We start from the raw sequence: 22,838 nt of genomic DNA, 5'->3' as shown, positions 1-22,838 counted from the left end.
CGGCGTCGCGCTCGGAACGCTGAAAGAGAGAGGGCGGTGCGAACGTAGACATGGGCGACTTTTGTCATCCTTTTGGGCTAAGATCCGATAATAGCACATAGCTACGATCGGATAGTCGTTACGAACGTTTTACTTTCGTTATGATGTTTGTCACTATCATAAAAAAATCTCTGTTCTTAACGTTGTGACAAGGGTAGCTCAAGGGTGTGTTACAGGTCCCGGAGCCCACCAGCCGGAGTCCAGAAAGGCATGTGCCATTGTGCTTGGACCATTTCTGTACTATCTCCGGGATCGCACCACGAGACCGTAGGTCTTGCTCATGCATATGAGACGTTTATGGGAGCCTAGCCATAAACAGCTTCGCTGTAAATGTTTGTAATACGGACCACAAGTAGCGGATTGTAGGTAGTGGAAAACCTGATTTGCGCGCGCCTTAAGGAATCCATGGTCGTGAAAAGTGATCTGGAACTCACATGTCTTATCGTGTTTTCGGCAGATAAAGCTCGAGGATTTCATTTTTTTTTAGCATGAACATTGTTGGTATAGATGCGAAACATATTAGGAGATGTAGCATTGCGATGTACGGCACTTCTGTAAAGTGTTTATTCAAGTGCCTGACAGGAAACCGTCGATTCAGGTAAGGACACTTTGAAGCGTAATTGTGCTGCTGGTAAATCAAAATATATGCTTCAAATTTTTTTATGGGGGTGCATCCGTGAGATTGCATTTCTGGTTGCTGATATTGTTGCCCGCGCAGAAGCCGTTTAGGAGGACAGTACAAAATTGCAACCATGAAACTATTGAAACGATTTCTAGAATTCTGTTGAATCATCAAAATTGCCGGCCTTCACCGGCGTCTGGTTAATGGTTTGTCGTTAGGTAAGGAATATTTACCATTCTGAATGAGCCAGTGACTAAACCCAGCAAGTTTCCAGAAGCTTTCCAGCGCCAAACTAGCCACAATACGAGAAAATACATTGAATTTGGTGACGTTATCATGACGTAGTGGGGCTTTGGTTCCAGCGAAAAATTACAGGAAGTTTATTTTTCCGTTAAATTGCTCCCTAGTAATCAAGTTTTTGCGGATAAATGAATGAATATACGCTGTAGTCTCAGATATTTATTGTTTCATTTTAGTGTCCCTAAGCATTTATGCTTCGTGCCGCTTTGATATTGGCAATGGCACCCTCTAGCTAGTAATCGCGTTTCTTGCAAATTTTTCTGCGTGATCTTAAAATTATGGAACGGTGCTTGCTATTAGGAGAGGGTAGCAGTTGCACTCACTCAAAGTACCTGCCAGGCGTTGCAGTGATCCGGAGATGGTGGAAAGGACGCCACCGCCAGACCCTAGAAAAGAAGTTTTGGTTCACCGTGTGTATGGCGGGGAAGCATTTCTGCGAGTTTGTCCCCGTAGATATTGCCGATAAAACTAGTTGGATTAAAGAACAGTGAAAAATGCATAAATATTTATGGCTTCAAAGCGCCTGAATGCTTCGCCGCCTGGTGCCGCTTATTACGTACAGAGAGCACCAGGAGGCTAAACTGGGCACGTATGTATACCTGAACAGTGTGGACAAAGAATAGAAAAAGAGGCCAAGAGAGTCGTTAACCAAATACAGAACAATTGAAAGTGCAAATAGGCAACCACGAGTCATCCAAAATAAAGTGAGAGAACAGAGACAGCGAACTGGTTGTCAAGAATGAAAACAGAAAAGCCCATGGAGATATCCAAAAATGGGAAGAAAAAAAATTGAAGTGAAAATTTGTACGATAACCCACAGGGCCCTGCCTTGCTATTCGAGGCTGGTGCTGGTTTTGTAAGGACAAAAACATACCAGAGCAAATACTCGCAACAAGATGAAGCATGCGTAGGGTGCATCAAAAATCCGCATTCCATTCAGCAAATCCTAAAGGAATGCGAAAGGATTCACCAATTCAAACCCTTCCTTAGCGTTTGCCCTTCTGGAATCACTTGGATTTAGAGTGGACGGAATCATCAACTGGTCAGCAGTCGATATAAGGAAGACAGGTTTAGAGTATTGCTAGGGGAAAAAACCGGAGAGAGATTGATACGACCGGATTCGTTACAGGCGTAGGTAGAGTTACAAGGTAGATAGATTTGTGGAAGAGAAAGGTGTTTAAGGAGATTTATAAAAAACGCTAGATTCATACGATTGTACAGCATACCTGAATAACTCAAGCAGGCTAGGTGTCTATTTGTCTCCGCCCCGTTTCAAAGGGGATGCTAATGCACCATTATCATTGCCATGTGCAGGTCAATCACGAAGTAAATAAACTTTTTTTTTCAGAGGCTTTGCATGATGGATAGGTTTTCGAGGATGATTAAGTTTCGTACATGGCAATAGATTGAGTTAGCAATCAAAGAAACAGCCAAAGTGCTTCTTGGAGAAAGGTCAGCGCTTTTAAAGTTAAGAAGGGCGGTAAAGTAGTGATGGATAATGGTTATTTACACAAACACTATGAGTACATATGCAATGCAGATAACGAAAAGTAGTGTTGTGCTATTCTTTCTTATAAGCAATTCCCCTTCGTTTCCTTTTAAAGTAATAAATGTCGTGCTATTCGAAAGATGGAGAGCAGAAGTGGTTGCGCAGTTTTTTTGCAGTAAGCATGACGTCATGTTTGATCATGCATAAAGTGGCACCAGATGCGCATACCGAAGCTCTCCGACAAACCCGGCAGTCTTCTGGCACCGGCGTCGGAGCTACCGCTGGCTGAATATGAAACAGAAAGAAAAAAAAAAAAACTAACGTATCAAACTCATCAGCGCGGCCTAGCTTCGGTGCTAGAGTTCGGGAACGTATATATATATATATATATATATATATATATATATATATATATATATATATATTACGGTAACTGTGCGTGCGTAGAGACGCGCGAAATGAGCCCGCGCCAGGAAAGTACCTAAAAATGTGGTTGAGCCCTCTTATATAGGAATCGGTATAGAACACGAAAGTGAAACGTGTCTTCACAGAAGTGGTGTAATGTTTATTGCACATTGAAATATAATGTCTATTGGTGTTTTGTGGCTAAAGCGCCCTTAGGCGTTGATGCACCCACGCTGACGCCTGGTGGCACGTCTCCTCCATCACGACTACCAACGTCGATGAACTTGAGCAACCGTCGTGCATATGGAAGCTGCACTACGCTGCACACGCTAGCACAACGCGAAAGACGAAGCACGTAACTGAATCGTCACCGAGTCAAATCAGCGCGTACAGCGCGTCGTAATTGCAGCCTCCGCGATCAACTTCAGAAACATTTTCAGAGCTAATTGCGGAGGCCACGCTCCGCTGTGCTGAGTACGGTGAACGCCACCTAGGTGGCGTTGGTAGTGCTTCTTGATGCCAGCGTCCCCTCGAATGCTGGCATCGAGGCGTCGTAGTGCTGAGACCACCGAAGCGTTCACTGTCGGTGCGCGTTAGTGTCATAATGCAGTACTTCTCTTTTCTGCTCGTAGGCGGCGGCACCGCCCCGAGCAAGAGCGCGGGTACACGGAGGAGTGTTAGATATATAAGGTGCGTCTGTGTAGCTCTCTGCAAATGCGGTTGTGGCGCAATGGGTTAAACGCTCGGCGATCTATCGTCGCGGACCGAGAGGTCGTGGGTTCGATTTCCAAATTTTGCATGTTTGTGGAACTTTTTCTTCTGGTTTCTTTCTTTGTATTATGTTCGTGTACATTGTAAGAACGTCATATCCGTGACGGAAATACGTCAGTGAAGTCTTGGTGGACCCCGGCATAAGACACTTTCGTGTTAAAAAAAAGCAAGAGCCCTTCCACCCTGTGAAGAGGGAAGTCCAGGGAAGCTTGCGCTCCGGCGGGATTTGCTATGTTAGGGTTTAGCTATATTGGGGATTGGCTATGGTGAATTTGACTAAAAAATAGGGAACCGACCCATACGGTACTTAATCGGGAAAGAGGTGTCGGTGCCGGCTCCGGGTAGCTCAGGGGCTTATTTTTTAACACTAGGACGATGGCTATGCATTTCCCGGCTTACAAAGAATTGGCTCGGCGTCCATGGGCGACGGCGTTCCTAGCGCGTTCCTCACGCTTGTCTACGACTTTCCCAGGCAAGAGTCCTTGACCAAAGCTCCGTATATACAGCCAACGCAACTGCAAACTCCTCTCACACCTCCCTCCGCCTTTGACCTACTTTTTTTTGTACACCACCATTGGCAGGTGCACCTCACGCTGTCCCCATCCAACGCTAGTATTGGATGGTGCGGCTTACGTCAACGTCCCTCCCCGTTCTTCATTTCATCTGCGCCTTCTCACATTGATCTCACGGGCTTGGGCTCATCTTTTCCTCTCCTCTCCCGCTATGTCACGTGGCTTTTCTACACACGGACACAATCTCCTGGAACCTAACCCTTAACAGATTCGCTGCAATAAAATATTACCATGAGTGGAAGACATCCATGCTGTATACTGCGACAAAATATTTAAGCTGAACGTTTGTGCATATGCAGAAGGCAGTGAAAAGTGAAGATGAAGTAATGGGTGTTTTGAAAATGAAACTTGCTGGCTGGTCAGCTATAGCATGTGCCGGACAGGTTTATACAATGTGGGGATGGCATTAAAAATATTGTAGGAGGGGCTTTTTTATAATCGATGCGACAAATTCTATTTCACAAGCCTTTGTTTTTCTTGTTGCTCAATAAATTATGAGATCCTGGGAAAATGAACCGCTAGCTCAACCTCTATAAGCGGCTGCATTTCACGGCGTCCATTCACTTCTGCCAGTAGTTCTCGCTTTATGAGGAATTCAAATCTTTACTTACCCGAAACACCAAACCCTGATCCCCTGTTACTGCCTCCGCCATGGTTACCGCTGGAAGAACCTAAAATCGAAAGAAGAGAAAAGTTGTAGTGCTCCTTTTCGTAAGCTGCGAAATTCCGTCAGTTGTAAGATGACGGGGTCTAACCAAGCGGTGAAGAACCCTGCAGTTAACCGCAGGGTGCTGGCTTTGATATGCGCAAAAAGTATGACTTTCTGCCGTGAAAACAGCGCTTGTGCTCTTGAGGTTCAACCTTCACTCACTCGAACCAGCAGATGCTGATCCGCTGCCTAAGGCACCACCGCCAGAACCTACTAAAGAAAGCTTGAAAATATAACAGTCCTCTATATCCTGCACTGAGAAAATCTGCCTCTTAAGTAAGACTCTGAGCAGATTAAAAGAGTTCAAGGGCTTTTACAAATCACTGAATACCGGTTCCCAACGAGGAACTTGGCTCATGGCATTCGTGTGATATTGTTATTGGAATGATGGCTGTAGTTGAACACCCGACGTGTGCACTGGTGCTATGAACATAGGCCGTACATTAAGAAAGTGCTTATGAATAATTTTAAACACCTCCTGTTGCTTCAACGCGCACCCTTTACTTGGTGTATATGCACAGATGCACACTCAATGCCTGGCATTCCGCCGCCATCTTTTTCGGGGCTGCCGCGGTAGGGAATGGAACACGTGACATCTTGCTCAGCAGCAGAATAACGTAGCCGCCGAGCCACTGTGACAGGCCCAGAAGATTTAGGACGCGGTTATTGCTTCTAAGTAAGGCGTTGAGTTAAGTCACGTGACGGCGATAGGCCACGGAGACAGCTCGAAGAGGAGAGCGTGCCTCACTTGTATGCGTATAATTGATATCGCAATAAAAACGTATAAAAGGTATGCTTACTTAAACCACTCCCTGCTCCGCCTCCTAATCCAAGAGAGCCACCAGCAGAACCTAAAATAGAAAAGAAAAAAGAAAGAACGAAATAAATTAAGAAGTTATTTTCATGCTCCGTTCACAAAAAGCGTCCATCAGTTGAAAGCACATGCATACTGTCACGTAGTAGTAACACTGAAGTAAACAGTCGTAAAACTGTGTATGACGAAACTTATTCTTTATTGGGCGAACCGAACTAATAACCGATTCCACTAAGTGTTTCAGAAGAGAGGCGCTATAGCTGCGTACTTGATGAAATTCTCGAAATTAATCTATATAACGAAAGCGTGCCAGGAACAACATTTATGGGAATCCTTTCGTTAAAACATAAAATACAGCCTCAGTTCTATCATCTTCAGATTCTATGAACCTTTGAGTGCGTGCTTATATAGAGAAAGAAGAAAAGGGAACCGATACGTGAGTGACAAGAGCGCACGACATTACGATACGTGGAAGCGAGTGACTGCAGACGTAGGACGAACATGTGTGCTGGCTATATCTCACGCTTTGGTGCCGCCTCAGAGGCATGCATAAAGTGAGAAGGCTGAATGAAATGAATAAAATTGTTTAGTGGTTAATGTTTGTAAAGGAAGCTGCGATGTAGTTCATTTGAGAGTTGTGCTTTTCAGTTGCATTACTATAGTGTAAGTGTGAAATACTGAAGCATAATCTCATCGTTCGCATAACAGCAGCCCTGGATTTCGTAATGAGATAAAAGGTATCTTTAGTTCCTTACCCAAACTTCCAGAAGCACCACCGCCTAATCCGCCTTGACCGCCAATGCCACCACTTCCGGAAGCTACAAAGTAGATTGGAGAAACGTGATTTGAGTGACATCGGCTCTGCAAAACTATTTTTTGCCCTAAAAAAACAGCTCTGCAAGAACCTCTCTCGAAGAACAGGAACAATTAGGCGAGACAGAGCGCGCATTTGCAGATGGCGTCACAAAAAAGTTGTCGCAGTTTCACCTGAAAGGCGAAGCATCAATTGCGATAGCAAATTTGTAGAGAGCTATACGGAGTAATGATAGTAGCTTTATCAGCTGTATAAACTTGGACATACAGCAGCACCGGCAACACGCAGAACTGTTGTCGACGCCGTCGGCGTTTTGCCCGCGTTCGCTCAAAATGCGTGCAGCGTTGGTGACTGTTGCCGGAGCCTCTGATATAAGTAGGCACTTGGTGCCGCAGCTAAACGTCGCCTCCCTTCCCTCCCCCTACCCCCCTCCCCCACAGCCTTTCGCGCGTCGGAAGAAGGCACGTTTGCTCTACATATATGGTGATTGTAGAGGAGGAAAGAGACGCCTACTTCTGCAGCCCTTAAGGAGCACGGCGCAGAACGCGCGTTTGTTCTCCGCCGTGCGTTCACTCCCCGTGAAAGCGCGCGTCCCTCGCGCCCTTTCACTCGCACATACAGCGTTCGGCACTGAGCCGTGCTCCCTCAAGGGCTGCAGAAGATAGCGCCAACCTTTCCCTTTCCCTCAAGAACCACTTACCGGCGACGATTTCATCTCCATTGACGTCATACGGAACCTCACGGCGACGGCGACGCCGACGGCAGAAATCTGCTTCTGAGTGTCCATATAATTGCTATCGCAATAAAATGGAAACGTCGAAGCGTGTGTGAGTGTCTTATGTCAGATACCGCGAGAAGATCGGAGTGGCCACCCAAGCTCCGTGAAGAACGAAGAAGTGAACGGGTGCACGAGCGGGGTGGCACAAGACGTGATCTCGCAGTGTTCGAACCAGAGGTAATCTATTAGCGTTGGTTCGAACTAGGTGGGCAGCAGTTCCGAGCTCCTGGCGTGAACGTAGTCCTGCCAGGCGAGACGTCCGTGGCAAGGTGTGGAGTACCGCGGAGCCCAGAATGGCCGAGGGCATCCGAGGGTACCAGGGCTCCTGCTGCAAGTGCTCGAGACGTTGGCTGACCCGAGGGCCACCGGTCCCTGAGCGGCCGCACCCAAGCTGTACCGAGCAGCGTTCCAGTCTGGCAAAGATATTGCTGTGTTAGTCGGGGTTTTCGCGTGCGACCAGCGCACGTGGGTTGCGAGCGACGTCCGAGTTGGGCACCGAGGAGCGGCACCAAAGTGTGACACGAGCTGATACAAGGAGTGCGATCATGACATTCGGAATAAAGAAACGTGTAAATTAACAAAAAGTGTTCTGGCGACTGAGTGGGGATGAGTTGCCAGTTTTATTATGGGAGCCAGCCTGATCACGAACGATGCATGATGATGACGGCGGAGGAATCGCTAGGATAGCCACCACTGATTAAGGCGACGAGCGTGTTTTTCTTCTCCTCGTGTTGGGTGCTATATCATTTATCCTAGCCAACCGCTAGAGTGGTGGCTCATCAGTATCGTGCTGTTGGATAAGCTTCAGGTACATACGCCGAGGCAGGAGGTTAAAAGTGAATAAGCTAAGCGTGTTTTGTTTAAGGCTGCTTATGAGAGCGCTACTTTTACTTCTTTCAGTGCAGCAGTTTTTCTTGGCATCACTAGTGTAAGAGTTATTTGAAATACTAAAGCATTGTTGCACCAGGAACGTCAGATTTCGTAAAGAAATAAGAGGTGCCGCTATCACAGTCACCCTACAAACCAGCTGTTGATCCACGTATTCCACCCAAGGCACCGCCACCGGAACCTCCTGCCCCGCCGCTCACGCCGGAGCCACCATCTAAAAAAAAGATTGAAATAAATTACAACAGTCCCACCCCTTTTTCCACTAACAAAATATTTCATTTATAAATAGTGTGCACTACATTAGCTGAAATAATACATCTGACTTGCAGAATTTTTTTTATAATGAAATCAAAGGAACCGTTGCGTGGACTTAGAAGCATGTGAGGTTCTGACCCGCTATCGTTGCTCAATGGCTATGGAGGGGCGCTGCTAAACCCGAGGTCGTGAGTTCGCTTCGGCCCGCGGCGTCCGCATTGCAATGCGAACGAAATAAAATAGCGCTCATGTACTTAAATTTAGGTGCACATTAGGAATTGTTACTTTGTCAAAATAAATCCAGAGTCTCTCATTAGGACGTGCCCCATAAAATCATAATGTGTGTTTGACACGTATAACGCCCTAAATGTATTTGAAATAATTTTGACAGGTACACGCAAGCCTGTCACTCTTTTTATTTTTTGAAACAGCACATACCGATTGAGTCGCAACGACATACTGCGGTTCGACGAATAAAGGATTATCGAGCGAATAATTTGCTTGAAGTCTACTGCTTTTCAAGGAATATTAACTTAGGTATTTTAGAATTATTAGTTGTTTTCGCGTTCCAAAGCAATGTTTCGCTAATCGCAGGCGGGGTTCTTCTTGTAAGGGTTGCATGATGGAGCATTACTCACTAGAGCCTCCCGTTAGAGCTGCCTGCAATCCGCCAAGGCTACCAGCAGATGCCACCTGACACAATAAAAAGAAGAGGAATTAACAAATACACGCATGCACGCACGCACACGCGCACACGCTGACAATTCTTAGTGGAAGATGTATGATCACTCAGCAGAAAGAAAATAGTCAACATGCTTGCAAGAATATTTCTACTCAGTGTCACCGCCACGTGCCCACCAGCGAAAGCTTTTGCTACGTCAGATAATCAGAAAAAAAAAGAGCCAGACGAAGTGCTTCTCTAATGCACCTCTCTTAGCCGTCTGGGCGTGGCCGACTCAATGGAAGCTTGACGGAAGGGGAAGGCAAGCCTTCTTCGTTCTCTAAAATACACTGCTGGCTCTCGTTACTCGTTGTCCGTAACACACTTTTCTATTGGCATCACTGCAAAAAATCATGAGACATTTCACTCTGTGGAGGTGGATAACAAGCGGAGCTGTTTAGTACGTAGGCGCGTTGCCCCTCGGGAGTCCGGACTATACGTGGCCTCCCCATTACGACGACAAAGTGGAGTGAAATTCAAGATGGAGAACGGCAACTTGTGTGTCTGTTTCTTCATATATATTTGCGTGGACGATGGGACCGATGCGCCGAGGAGCCGGAGGAAACCAGGTACTCGTGACGTTTCGACGGAACCGCCATCACGACAGAGCGCAAGGAAAGGAACCTAATATGCAAGCGCTTGGAACGCCAACAAAGACAGGGCTATGCGAACGTAGGCATGGTCGACCTGCGTAGGCCTTTTGGGCTAAGACCCCATCGTAGCAGATAGCTACGATCGGATCTCTTCTGCAGCTTTACCAGGCACTTTTTGGTGGATACCTCCGCTACAGCGCACCTGTACATTCTCGGATTAGTTCATCTGCCCTCCGCACACTTGAAAGAGCTCAGGCTCGCGCACTAAGAATTTGCCTAGGATTACCACGATGTACTTCCACATGGGGCACTATTGCAGAGGCACGCGCATGCCCAGCTCGAGTGTATCTGCAACATGAGCCAATGCGAGTGCATCTAAGGCTACTGACTAGGCATAGCAATCATCCACTGACAAATGTCACAAGTATACGGCCTGACGCCGCCTACTCAGAAGCCGTATTGTCGCAACGGGATCTACTGCCGTCGGACTTCGCACCGCATGGCATACCGGAAGCTCCACTCTAGACGATGGCAAAGCCGACGGTGAAAATCTCAATCCCCGGAATAACGAAAAGTCGAAAATGCCGCTTGCGGGTCTCAAACATTTCGCGTTATCCTACATTGCTTATAAGTACGGATATACCGAGCATGTTTTTGCAGATGTTTCTTTTACACAAACCTCTTCCACGGCAGCTTACACGGTACCTGCAATGGGGATTACGCAGCGGTTCAAGATAGGACACAAAACATCGTCTACAGCAGCCGAGTTGACCGGCATTCGAGAAGCAGTCCGCTGCATACTGCAACAAAACCTCGCTAACTGGACAGTGTTCTGCTACTCAAAGCAGGAGCTGGAGCTCATAAGCAATTATATGAATCCCAGAAGCGCATATAGCCCTCTAATCTACGACATCATGGCTCTGCTTACTGAGGCGTCTCAATCCGGACATACCGTTGCGCTGCAGTGGATTCCCAGCCACTGTGGAATAGCCGGAAATGAGCAGGTTGACGCGGAAGCAAAAATGGCTCACACTGACGGGAAGATTATAAAACTTCCCTTTTGCCGTTATGACATCAACGCCTTGCTACACAACTCCATCAAAACGTCTATGGAGCGACAATGGGACAACCCGAACATCGGCAAGAGCGTCTCTATAGACTTGACGCCGGTTTGCGATTCCGACTTATACTTCGGATGCGGAGAGGCCAGGAAACACTAATCCATCGATTACGGCTTGGTGTGGCGTACACTCGCAAATACCTTCACAAGATTGGACGAGAACGGGACCCTGATTGTAGCGTCTGTCACACTCCCGAGACAATAGAACACATACTTTGCGTGTGCCCTCAATATGCGGCCGAGCGAAGGACACTAAAGCGTAGTGTTGACTGTTTGGACTCCCGCCCCTTTTCGGAAGCCAAGGTTTTAGGCGCATGGAGAAGCGTTGATCATGCGCAGCGCACCATCAGATCACTTTCGAACTTTATGTGTGAGATGGGCTTAGACGGTCGTCTCTAGGGCCTGTGCAGTGTGCGAAATGTGTTTGTGCGATGATGTTTTGTGTGGACAACACTACTCCTTCGTGTAGTATTTGAAAAGTTCACAACTGCGTATAGGACAATATGTGTAAATAGTAGCTCATTGTACGATATCATAATCACCTGCCACCTACCTCTCCCTGTATCTCCCACTTCCCCTTACCCCAGTGAGGAGTAGCAGGCTTGAGACACGCTCTCCAGGCCGACCTCTCCTCCCTTCTCTTCATTAAAATCTACTCTCTCTCTCTACGATCGGATCTTCGTTGCGAACGTAATCCTTTCGTTATGATGTTTGTCACTAGCGTAATCAAAAAAGTTGTTTGTATAGATGCGAAACATATTAGGAGATGTAGCATTGCGATGTGCGGCACTTCTGTAAAGTGCCGCACATCGCAATGGTAGGCACTTTGAACGATAATTGTGCTACTGATAAATCAAAATAAATTTTCAATTTTTTTTAGCGCAGTGCATCCGTGAGATTGAATTTCTGGTTGCTGATATTGTTGACCGCGCAGAAACTGTTTCGCAGGACATAACAAAATTGCAAAAATCGAACTGTTGAAACGATTTATAGAATTCTGTTGAATCATCAAAATTGTCAGCGTGCACCGGCGTCTAGTTAACAGTTCGTCGTTAGATAAGGAATATCTTTCATTCTAAATGAGCCAGTGACTAAATTTCCCAGCAATTTTCCAGAAGCTTTTTGTGCCAAACTGGCCACAATACACGAAAATAGCTTTGAAGTTGGTGATGTCATCATGACGTAGTAGGGCTTTGGTTTTAACGCAAAATTACAGGAAGGTAAATTTATTACTCCTTTGTAACAAGTTCTCCCCGCTAAACTAATGAGTATACGCTGTAGTCTAAGGTATTTATTGTTTGATTTTAACGTCCCTAAGCATTTATGCTTAGTGCTCCTTGGATGTTTGCAATGGCAGCCTCTAGCCAGTAAGTGCGTATCTTGTAATTTTACCTGCATGCTTTTAAAATTATCTAACTGTGCTTGCTACTATGAAACAGTAGCAGTTGCACTCACTCAAACCACCTGACTGGCTTTGCAGTGATCCGGAGATGCTCGAAAGGCTGCTGCCGCCAGACCCTGGAAAAGAAGTATTGGTGCACAGAATACGTGCAGGTTAGTGCCTGTTGATATTGCTGATCGAGTTACATGGACAAAATGTCAAGAATGATGAAATATTTATAGCTTCAGGGCGCCTAAATTCTACGCCGCCGGTTGCCGCTGCTTACGTAAAGAGGGCGCCGCTCAATTACAGTTTGCGTCAGTCAGAAGCGCAGAGCAAAATTAGTTTTGAAGAAACAGTCAGGAACATGCATGAAAATAAATGGCCGGCTAAAGTGGACAAGTATCTGTACCTGACAAGTGTTGACGCAGAGTAGAAAAAGAGGTCAAGAGAGAGAGAGAGAAACGGGGTGGGAAAGGCAGGGAGGTTAACCCGAAAATATTCTGCTTTAAGAGGTCAAGAAAACTCGCTAAGAAGTATAGGGTAATCGAAAGTGTAAATAAACCACCAGGAGTCATCAAAAAGCAAGTGACAGAAACAGGGACAGTGAATTGGATGCAAAAAATTGAAACAGAAAAGACCGTGGAAATATACAAGAATGGGAAGAATGAAATTAGAAGTGAAAATTTGTACGATAACTCAAAGGGCCCTGCCTTGCTATTCGAGGCTGGAGCTGGTTTTGTAAGGCCAAAAACATACCGGAGCAAATACTCTCAACAAGATGAGGCATGTGTATGCTGCAGCAAAAATCTCGACACCATTCAGCACATCCTAAAGGAATGCCAAAGGATTCACCCAGTGAGACCCTTCATTAGCGTAGGCCTTCTAGAATCGCTTGGATTTTGAGTGGATGGAAGCATCAACCGGTCAGCAGTCGATATAAGCAAGGCAGTTTTAGAATATTGGTGGGAAATTAAAAAAAAACAGGGAAGAGATTGATAGGACTGGATTTGTTACATTCATAGGTAGATGTACAAGTTATTTAGATTTGAGGAAGAGAATAATTAAGGAGACGTACAAAAAATGCCAGATTGATACGGATGTGTAGCATACCTGATTAACTAACCCAACTATAGGTGTCCATTTGTCCGAGCCCCGTTTCAAACGGGATGCCAATATACCGTCATCATTGTCCATGCGCAGGTCACGAAATAAACATTTTCAGAGGCTTTGCATGATGGAAAGATTTCAAGTATAATGATGTGTGGTACATAATCCATTGTAATAGAAGAAGTGTGCACTCAAACAAATAGCCACAGCTTTTCTTGGAGCAAGGTCAGTGCTTTTAAAGTTAGGTAAAGTAATGATGGAGGATGGGTATTGGCACATACACTATGTGTATATATGCAATGGAGATAATGAAAAGTAGTGGTGTGCTATCCTTTGTTATCATAAGCAATCTCCCGTTATTTACTATTCAAGTAATAAATGTCAAGCTATTCAGAAGATGGAGCACTGACGCGTTTGCGCAGTGTGTAGCTGCAAGCATGGCGCCATGGTTATCATACATAAAGTAGCACAAGATACGCATACCCAAGCTACCTGACAAACCCGGGAGTCTTCTTCCACCGGCACCGGAGCTACCACTGGCTTAAGATAAAACCGAAAAAAAAAAAGGTCAGAGCCCTTCCACCCTGTGAAGAGGGAAGTCCAGCGAAGCTTGCGCTCTGGTGAAATTTGCTTTGTTGATGTTTAGCTATACCGGGGATTTGCTATGTTGAATTTGGCTACAAAATGGTAAACCGAACCCTTCGCTACCTGTTCGGGAAAGAAGCTTCGGTGCCGGCTCCGAATAGCGTAGTGGGGTATTTTTTTTTAACACGTAGAGGATGGCTATATATACCACAGCCGCTACATACTTTTTTTTTTATGTAGCGGCCATGGCTATACAATGCCTGGTTCTGAAAGAACTGGCTCGGCGTCCTTGGGCGACGACATTTTTAGCGTGTTGCGGGGGAAGAGAACTGACATCACAATAAAAACGAATGAAAGGTATCCTTACTTGAAGCACTCGCTGCTGAGCCCCCTAATGCAATGCTGCCACCAGAGGAACCTAAAATAGAAAAAAAAAAACAGAAGGAAAAAAATTTAAAGCTTATTTTCGTGCTCCATTTGCAAAAGAAAAAACACCAATAAAGAAACGAGCCATCAGTTGAAGGTACATGCATACCAATAACTTATTTCACTCGGTGTTTCAGAACAGAGGCGCCTAGCTGCATACTTTAAGCAGTGCGCGAAATAATCCATATTACGAACGCTTGCCAGGAACAATAATTACGGGAAGCCTTTCTTATCCCTTAAAATACAGCCTCAGTTCACTCTTCTTCAGGCTCCAAGAAACATTCAGTGCTTGCTTATATATGGAGAGACGAGCAGGGAACTGATACGCGAGTGACAAGAGCGCATGACATTAAGATACGTGGATGAGAGTCATGGATTTGCCGACGTAGAACGAACATGTATGCCGGTCAGCTGTCACGCTGTGGTGCGGCCTCAGAGGCATGCGTAAAGTGAGGAGGCTGAATAGAAATGAATAAACTTGTTTAGTTGTTACTGCTTCTAAAGACAGCTGTGGTGCAGTTCATTTGAGAGTTCTGGTTTTCTGTTGCATTACTAGTGTAAGCGCTCAAATAGTGAAGCATAATCTCATCGTGCATATAACGGCTGCCTTGCATTTCATAATGAGATTAAAAGTATCTTCAGTTCTTTACCAAAACTTCCCGAAGCACCAACGCCTAATCCGCCTCGTCCGCCATTGCCACCACTTCTTGAAGCTGCAAAGTAGATTAGGAGAAACGTCATTTGAGTGCCATCGGCACTGGGAAACAATGTTTTGCCCTGGAAAGAAGATGAGTTCTACAAGAACTTCTCTCGAAGAATAGGAACCATTAGGCGAAACAGAGTGCGCATTCGCAGATGGCGTCATATAAAATGGAAACGTCGGTGCGTGCGTGAGTGTCTAATGTAAGGTACCACGCGAAGATCGGAGCGGCCACCCAAGCTCCGTAAAAAACGAAGAAGTGAACGGGTGCACGAGCGGGGTGGCACAGGCCACGATCTCGCAGTGTTCGAACTAGGTGGGCAGCAGTTCCGAGCTCCTGGCGTGAACGTGGTCCTGCCAGGCGAGACGTCCGTGGCAAGGTGCGGAGTACCGCGGAGGCCAGAATGGCCGAGGGCGTCCGAGGGTACCAGGGCTCCAGCTGCGAATGCTCGAGACGTTGGCTGACCCGAGGGCCACCGGTCCCTGAGCTGCCGCACCCAAGCTGTACCGAGCAGCGTTCCAGTCTGGCAAAGATATTGCTGTGTTAGTCGGGGTTTTCGCGTGCGACCAGCGCACGTGGGTTGCGAGCGGCGTCCGAGTTGGGCACCGAGGAGCGGCACCAAAGTGCAACACGAGCTGATACAAGGAGTGCGATCATGACATTCGGAATAAAGAAACGTGTAAATTAACAAAAAGTGTTCTGGCGACTGAGTGGGGATGAGTTGCCAGTTTTATTATGGGAGCCAGCCTGATCACGAATGATGCATGGTGATGATGGCGGAGGAATCCCTAGGATAGCCACCACTCATTAAGGCGACGAGCGTGTTTTTTTTCTCCTCGTGTTGGGTGCTATATCCTTTATCCTAGCCCAACCGCTGGAGTGGTGGCTCATCAGTATCGTATTGTTGGTTCTGCTTCAGGTACACACGCCGAGTGAGGAGGTTGAAAGTGATTAGGCTAAGCGTGTTTATTTTACGGCTTCTTATGAGAGCAATACTCGTACTCCTTTCAGAGCAGCAGTTTTTGTTGGCATTACTAGTGTAAGAGTTATTTGAAATACTAAAGCATTGTTGTAACAGCAAAGTTAGATTTCCTAAAGAAATAAGAGGTGCCGTTATCATAGTCACCCGACACACCAGCTCCTGAGCCACCTCTTCCACTCAAGGAACCGCCACCGGAAACTCCAGCCCCGCCGCTCACGCTGGAGCCACCACCTAAAGAAAGAAAGAATTAAATTACAACAGTTCCACCTCTTATTCCACAAAATATTTCATTTATAAATAGTGCGCACTACATTAGCTGAAATAATACAACTGACTTGTAGAATTTTTTATATTGAAATCAAAGAAACCGTTGCGTGGACTTAGAAGCATGTGAGGTACTGACCCGCTATCGTAACTCAATTGCTATGGAGGGGCGCTGCTAAACCCGAGGTCGTGAGTTCGCTTCGGACCGCGGCGGCCGCATTTCAATGCGAACGAAATAAAATAGCGCTGATGTACTTAAATTTAGGTGCATATTAGGGATTGTTACTTTGTCAAAATCAATCCAGAGTCTCTCATTATGACGTGCTCCATAAAATCATATTGTGGGTTTCACACGTATAACGCCCCAAATGTATTTGAAATAATTTTGACAGGTACACGTAAGCCTGTCACCCCTTTTGTTTTCTGTTTTATGAATCAAGCATTATTCAGCGAATAATTTGCTTGAAGTTTACTGCTTTTCAAGGAATATTACTTCAGGTATTTTTGAAATATTACATGTTTTTCGTGTTCCAAAGCAATGTTTCGCTAATCACAGGCGGGGTTCTTCTTGTAAGGTTGCATGATGAAGGATTACTCACTAGAGCCTCCCGTCAGAACTGCCTGCGATCCGCCATGGCCACCGGTGGTGCCAGCTTGCACAATAAAAAGAAGAGGAATTAACACATACAGACACGCATGCACGCACAAATGCACATGCTGAAAATTCTTAGTGGAAGATGTATGATCACTCAGCAGAAAGAAAATAGTCAACATGCTTGCAAGAACATTTCTACTCAGTGTCACCACATTCGGCCCGCCAGCGAAAGCTTTTGCTGCGTCAGCTAATCAGAAAAAAAGAACCAGACAAAGAGCTACTCTAATGCACCTCTTTTAGCCGTCTTCGCGAAGCCGAATCACTGGAAGCTTGACGTAAGGCGAGCCCTCCTTCCTCTCTAAAATACACCGCTGTCTCTTCTTACTCATTATCCGTAACAAACCTTTCCATTGGTTTCAATGCAAAAATCATGAGGCATTCCACTCTGTGGAGGCGGATGACCAGTGGAGCTGTTTAGCACGTAGGCACGTTGCTCCTCGGGTGCCCGGACTATACCTGGCCTCCCCATGATGACAACAGAAGTGGAGTGAGAGAGAGAGAGAGCGAAATTTACTTGAAGGAAGGCAGAGAGGTCGGCCTGAGCTAGCATGCTCATGCCTGCTACTCTGCACATGGGGAGGGGGGAACGGGGACATAAAGGATGGATGAGGGGTGATGATGACATAGTAGAAGGATGTACAATGGTAAAGACAAGTTCAGTATCCTCATGGCTATCAACAAAGTTCAAAAATGTCATTCAAAAGTGTCATCTACCTTCCAGAGCATGAACGGAGTCACGAATGCATTCGAAAGTTCACAAACACTCGCCGTGAAGAAGCTTGTGCACGGTCTTCTCCTGTGTGAGCAGCACAGGTGCCAAGAAAGGTAGTTAAAATATGTAACGAGCAGCGATCAGCTGCTCCAGTACGGCGAGGACATGCACGGCTCTTTTAGCGGCTGGAGTCTGGAGACCACAGAGAATCACGCGCATTGATTCTAGCAGGCGTCTCAGCATTTTTTCAACTCTTTCTTTGTCATTCTTTTCAGCTCCTTGTTTGCATATAGGGTCATCGGCTTTACTAGCCCTAGTATCCACTTTTTGGCGTAGAGGAACACTACGGCATGGTGTCGTGCCCGTGGATCTACTGGGCAGTGAAGGCCACTGCGTGTCTGTGCCACCCAGGGGCGACGAATATGCGCCCTGTGTGCTTGGAGATCCTGAATTTGCAGTAGGCGCGGTTACCGTCCTCGATGCCGGCATAGGCAGAGGTTGTCGAGGCCCCTGCGGCCCACAATCCAGTTCTTCTGAAGTCATTGGATGGCGCTTCTTACGCGAACGTTGTCTGTCTCGGCGAAGAGATTGAGCAGCCTGTCTATGGGAAGACTTGTTTTTTGCCATTTTCCTGAGAATACGAACTTCCTGCTGCATCTTCGGGCAATCCTTCGACGTTGCTTCGTGAGAGCCAGGACAGTTAGGACATTATAATGAAGGTGCATCACAGTCAGTGGTATCATGTTGCCCACCGCAAACGCTGGCAGGTCACTTGATTTCTGCACACAGCGCTTACGTGACCAATCTTGAGACATTTCCGACACTGCAGAGGCCTCGGGACGAATGGTCGGACGCGGTGTATCACGTACCTCAGTTTGACAGTCATTGGCAAAGTTGACGAAGCAAATACTAGTTTGATGCACCGGGAGTTCCCCAAGCGGTGAAACTCAAGAATGTGCACCGATTAACTCAGTAGATTCCTGAGGTCCCCATCCTTGATGTCGAGGTCGACATCAGAAATTACACCAGTCGTTGACTCCTTCCCGTAAATATAATAAAGGAACGGACGGGAATTTCGCTTAATGGTGGCATAGCCTTTAACTTCTCTATTATAGTTGAACTCTTGGCATCTACCGTCAAGATGTTTTTTCGAGAATTGATCCGGATTTCGTTGACTTGACCAGGGGCGACACTTTCAAAATATTCATATAAAAACTGCCTACTTAAGGAGTTCACGTTGTGTGGCGCTGTAAGCGGCACGTACGAAACCATGAAAGACTGCTGCTCCCTCTCGTTAGATGAAGTCTGCTCACTTGACATCCGGCGCATCTTCTTCTTCATACGACGGCCCATGACTAAGGTGAATGCGTTGTCAGAGTCCATGGCTTCGGGCGTTGAGCTCTCCCAGGAACGGAGCTGGTCCGAGCTGCCAAAGTCACATCGCCTAAACATGAGCGATGAAGTAGACGGCCGACCTTGTTCAGGTGGTCGTGCGAGCGTCTTCCTGCTCATTCTTGATGAGAGTACATTGACGAAACTGGCAGAACCGTAGAAAACTGCATAATAGCGAGAGGCCCAGAGCACCGGTGATCACCGAATCCTCCGAATCCTCCGCATTCGGCTGGAGGATGGGACCGCTGCCCCGAGGAGCCGGATGAAACTAGGTGGTCGTGACGTTTCGACGGCACCGCCATCACGGCGGTGCCGCGCTTGGAACGCCGAGAAAGAGAGGGCGGTGCGAACGTAGACATGGTCGACTTTGGTCATCCTTTTGGGCTAAGATCCGATCAGAGCACATAGCTACGATCGGATCTTGGGTACGAACGTTTTCTTTTCGTTATGATGTTTGTCACTAGCATAAAAAAACTCTGTTCTTAACCTTGTGACAAGGGTAGCTCAAGGGTGTGTTACAGGTCCCGGCGCCCGCCCCCTGGAGTCCACAAAGGCATGTGCCATTGTGCTTGGACCATTTTTGTACTATCTCCGGGATCGCCCCACGAGACCGTAATTCTTGCTCGCGAATTTGAAAATTTTACGGGAGCTTAGCCATAAACAGCTTTGCTGTAAATGTTTGTGATACAGACCACAAGTAGCGGAGTCTAAGTAGCGGAGTACCTGATTTACGCGCACGTTAAGGAACCCATGGTGGTGAAAAGTAATCTGGAACCCACAAATCTTATCGTGTTTTCGGCAGGTAAAACTCAACGATTTCATTTTTTAGCATGAACATAGTTGGTTTAGATGCGAAACACATTAGGAGATGTAGCATTGCGATGTACGGCACTTCTGTAAAGTGTTTATTCAAGTGCCTGACAGGAAACCTTCGGTTCAGGTAAAGACACCGTGAAGCGTAATTGTGCTACTGATAAATTAAAATAAATGATTCAAATTTCTTTATGGCGGTGCATCCGTGAGATTGCATTTCTGGTTGCTGATATTGTAGCCTGCCCAGAAACTGTTTAGGAGGACAGTACAAAATTGCAACAATAGAACCATTGAAATGATTTCTAGAATTCGTTTGAATCATCAAAATTGCCAGCGTGCACAGGCGTCTGCTTAACGGTTTGTCGTTAGATAAGGAATATTTTCCATTTTAAATGAGCCAGTGACTAAACCCAGCAAGATTCCAGAAGCTTTCCTGTGCCAAAGTGGCCACAATACAAGAAAATACTTCGAAGTCGGTGATGTCATCCTGACGTAGCGGTTCCAACGCAAAATTACAGGAAGGTAAACTTATCCGTCAGTTTACTCCCTTGTAACAAGTATTCCCCGCTAAACAAATGAATATACGCTGTAGTCTAAGATATTTATTGTTTGATTTTAGCGTCCCTAAGAATTTATTCCAATTGACCCTTTGATGTTCGCAGTGGCATCCTATAGCCAATGAATGTGTATCATGTAATTTTACTTGCGTGGTGTGTGTGCTCCTATAAAAGGGTAGCAGTTGCACTCACTCAAACCAGTTGTCTGGCCTTGAAGTAATCCGGAGATGCCCGAAAGGTGGCTGCCGCCAGACCCTGGAAAAGAAATTTTGGTTGACTGCGTGTATGGCGGTGAAGAATACCTGCAGGTTAGTGGCTGTCGATATTGGTGATGAAGTTAAATGGACAAAATTCAAGAATGCTGACATATTTAAAGCTTTAGGACCCCTAAATGCAAAGCCCCCGCTTGCTGCTGCTTATTTAAACAGGGTAATTCAATTAGAGTTTGCGTCAGTCAGAAGCGCAGAGCAAAATTAGTTTTGAAGGAAGAGTCAGGAACATGGATGAAAATAAATGGGCGGCTAAAGTGGACAAGTATCTGTACCTGAAAAGTGTTGACGCAGAGAAGAAAAAGAGGTCAAAAGAGAGAGAGAAACGGGGACGAAAAGGCAGGGTGGTTAACCCGAAAATATTCTGGTGTAGGAAGCCAAGAAAATTTGCTAGCAAGTATAGGGTAATTGAAAGTTTAAATCGACCACCAGGAGTCATCAAAAAGCGAGTGAAAGAAACATAGACAGTGAATCGAATGCGACGAATTGAAACAAAAAAGACCATGGAAATATACAAGAATGGAAGAAAGAAATTGAAAGTGAATATTTGTACCATAGCTCAAAGGGCCCTGCCTTGCTATTCGAGGCTCGAACTGGTTGCCTAAGGAGAAAAACATACCAGAGCAAATACTCGCAACAAGATGAAGCATGCGTAGGCTGCATCAAAAATCCGCATACCATTCAGCACATCCTAAAGGAATGCGAAAGGATTCCTCTAGTGAGACCCTTCGTTAGCGTACGCCTTCTTGAAGCGCTTGGATTTAGAGTGGATGGAAGCATCAACGGGTCAGCAGTCGATATAAGGAAGATAGGTTTAGAGTGTTGGGGGGGGGGGACCGGGGTGAGATTGATACGACCGGATTCGTTACAGCCATAGATAGAGTTACAAGGTAGATAGATTTTGGGAAGAGAAAGGTGATTAAGGAGAGTTATAAAAAATGCTAGATTGATACGAATGTATAACATACCTCATTAACTCAAGCAGGCTAGGTGCCTATTTGTACCCGCCCCACTTCAACCGGGATGCCAATGTACCATCATCATTGCCATGCACAGAACGGTCACGAAATAAGTAAACTTTTTCAGAGGTTTGCATATGGAAAGATTTCGAGGATAATAAGGTGTCGTACAGAGTACATGACAATAGATTGAGTGAGCAATCAAAGAAACAGCCAGAGCTTTTCTTTCAGCAAGGCCAGTGCCTTTAAAGTTAGGTAAAGTGGTGATGTAGTGAAGTAGCGGTACAGTAGTGGTGTGGGATTGGTATTTACACAAACACTATGTGTATAGATGCAATGCAGATCACAAAAAGTAGTGTTGTGTTATTCTTTCTTATAAGCAATTTCCCTTCATTTCCATTTAAAGTAATTAATGTCAAGCTATTCAAAAGATGGAGCGTAGAAGCGTTAGCGCAGTTTGTAGCTGCAAGCATGGCGTCATGCTTGATCGTACATAGAGTGCCATCAGATGAGCTTAGCCAAGCTCCCCGACAAACCCGGAAGTCTTCTGCCACCGGCGCCGGAGCTACTGCTGGCTGAAGATGAAAAAAAAATGAAAAAAAAAAAATCAAGTCGGAGCCCTTCCACCCTGCGGAGAGGGAAGTCCAGCGAAGTTCGCGCTCTGGTTGGATTTTCTATGTTGGTGTTGGGCTCTATTGGGAATTTGCTTTGTTGAATTTGGCTACAAAATGGTAAACCGACATTTTATAGCTACGTACTCGGGAAAGAGACTTCGGTTGCAGCTCCGAGTAGCCCAGCGGGGTATTTTTGAACACTGAGACAATGGCTATACAATGCCCTGCTCTGGAAGAAATGGCTCGGCGACCACGGGCGGCAGCATTCCTGGCGCGTAGCGGGGGATTGGACGCGTCTGCGTTCACGGGCGATGGAATTCCTCGTGCGTTGCGGGGGATGGGATGTGTCGTCGTCCACGGCGACGGCGTTCCTAGCACGTTTCTCATGCTTGTCTACGACGCTCCCAGACACGTGCCCTTGATCAAAGCTCCGTATATACAACCAACGCTAACGCGAACTTTTCTCACACCCCACTGCTCGGTTGACCTGCTTTTTTTGTACACCGCCATTGCTTGGCGCGCCTCAAG

General features: G+C 46.2%; 1 protein-coding gene across 8 annotated transcripts in view; it reads right to left on the bottom strand.

The window, feature by feature from the left end:
• The window catches only part of LOC119457760 (uncharacterized PE-PGRS family protein PE_PGRS54-like), a 194,495-nt gene that overhangs the window by 12,381 nt on the left and 159,276 nt on the right, over nt 1-22,838 (bottom strand). For 3 of the 8 annotated variants that reach the window (XM_049670387.1, XM_049670390.1, XM_049670396.1), the window contains 5 exons: nt 16,229-16,306; nt 15,043-15,105; nt 5,708-5,758; nt 4,810-4,869; nt 1,285-1,347 (listed from right to left, as the gene is read on the bottom strand). In XM_049670387.1, coding sequence (XP_049526344.1) covers nt 1,285-1,347; nt 4,810-4,869; nt 5,708-5,758; nt 15,043-15,105; nt 16,229-16,306 — 315 coding nt within the window. Of the gene's footprint in view, nt 1-1,284; nt 1,348-4,809; nt 4,870-5,707; nt 5,759-12,345; nt 12,409-14,333; nt 14,385-15,042; nt 15,106-16,228; nt 16,307-16,938; nt 16,993-20,660; nt 20,724-22,838 lie in introns of all 8 variants that reach the window. The other 5 variants (XM_049670386.1, XM_049670389.1, XM_049670388.1 and 2 more) reach the window with 3 other exon arrangements.

Source organism: Dermacentor silvarum, chromosome 7, assembly GCF_013339745.2.
Source record: "Dermacentor silvarum isolate Dsil-2018 chromosome 7, BIME_Dsil_1.4, whole genome shotgun sequence".
Classification (NCBI taxonomy): domain Eukaryota; kingdom Metazoa; phylum Arthropoda; class Arachnida; order Ixodida; family Ixodidae; genus Dermacentor; species Dermacentor silvarum.
The sequence above is the reverse complement of the archived record's forward strand: the minus strand, read 5'-3'. Positions and strand labels throughout refer to the sequence as shown.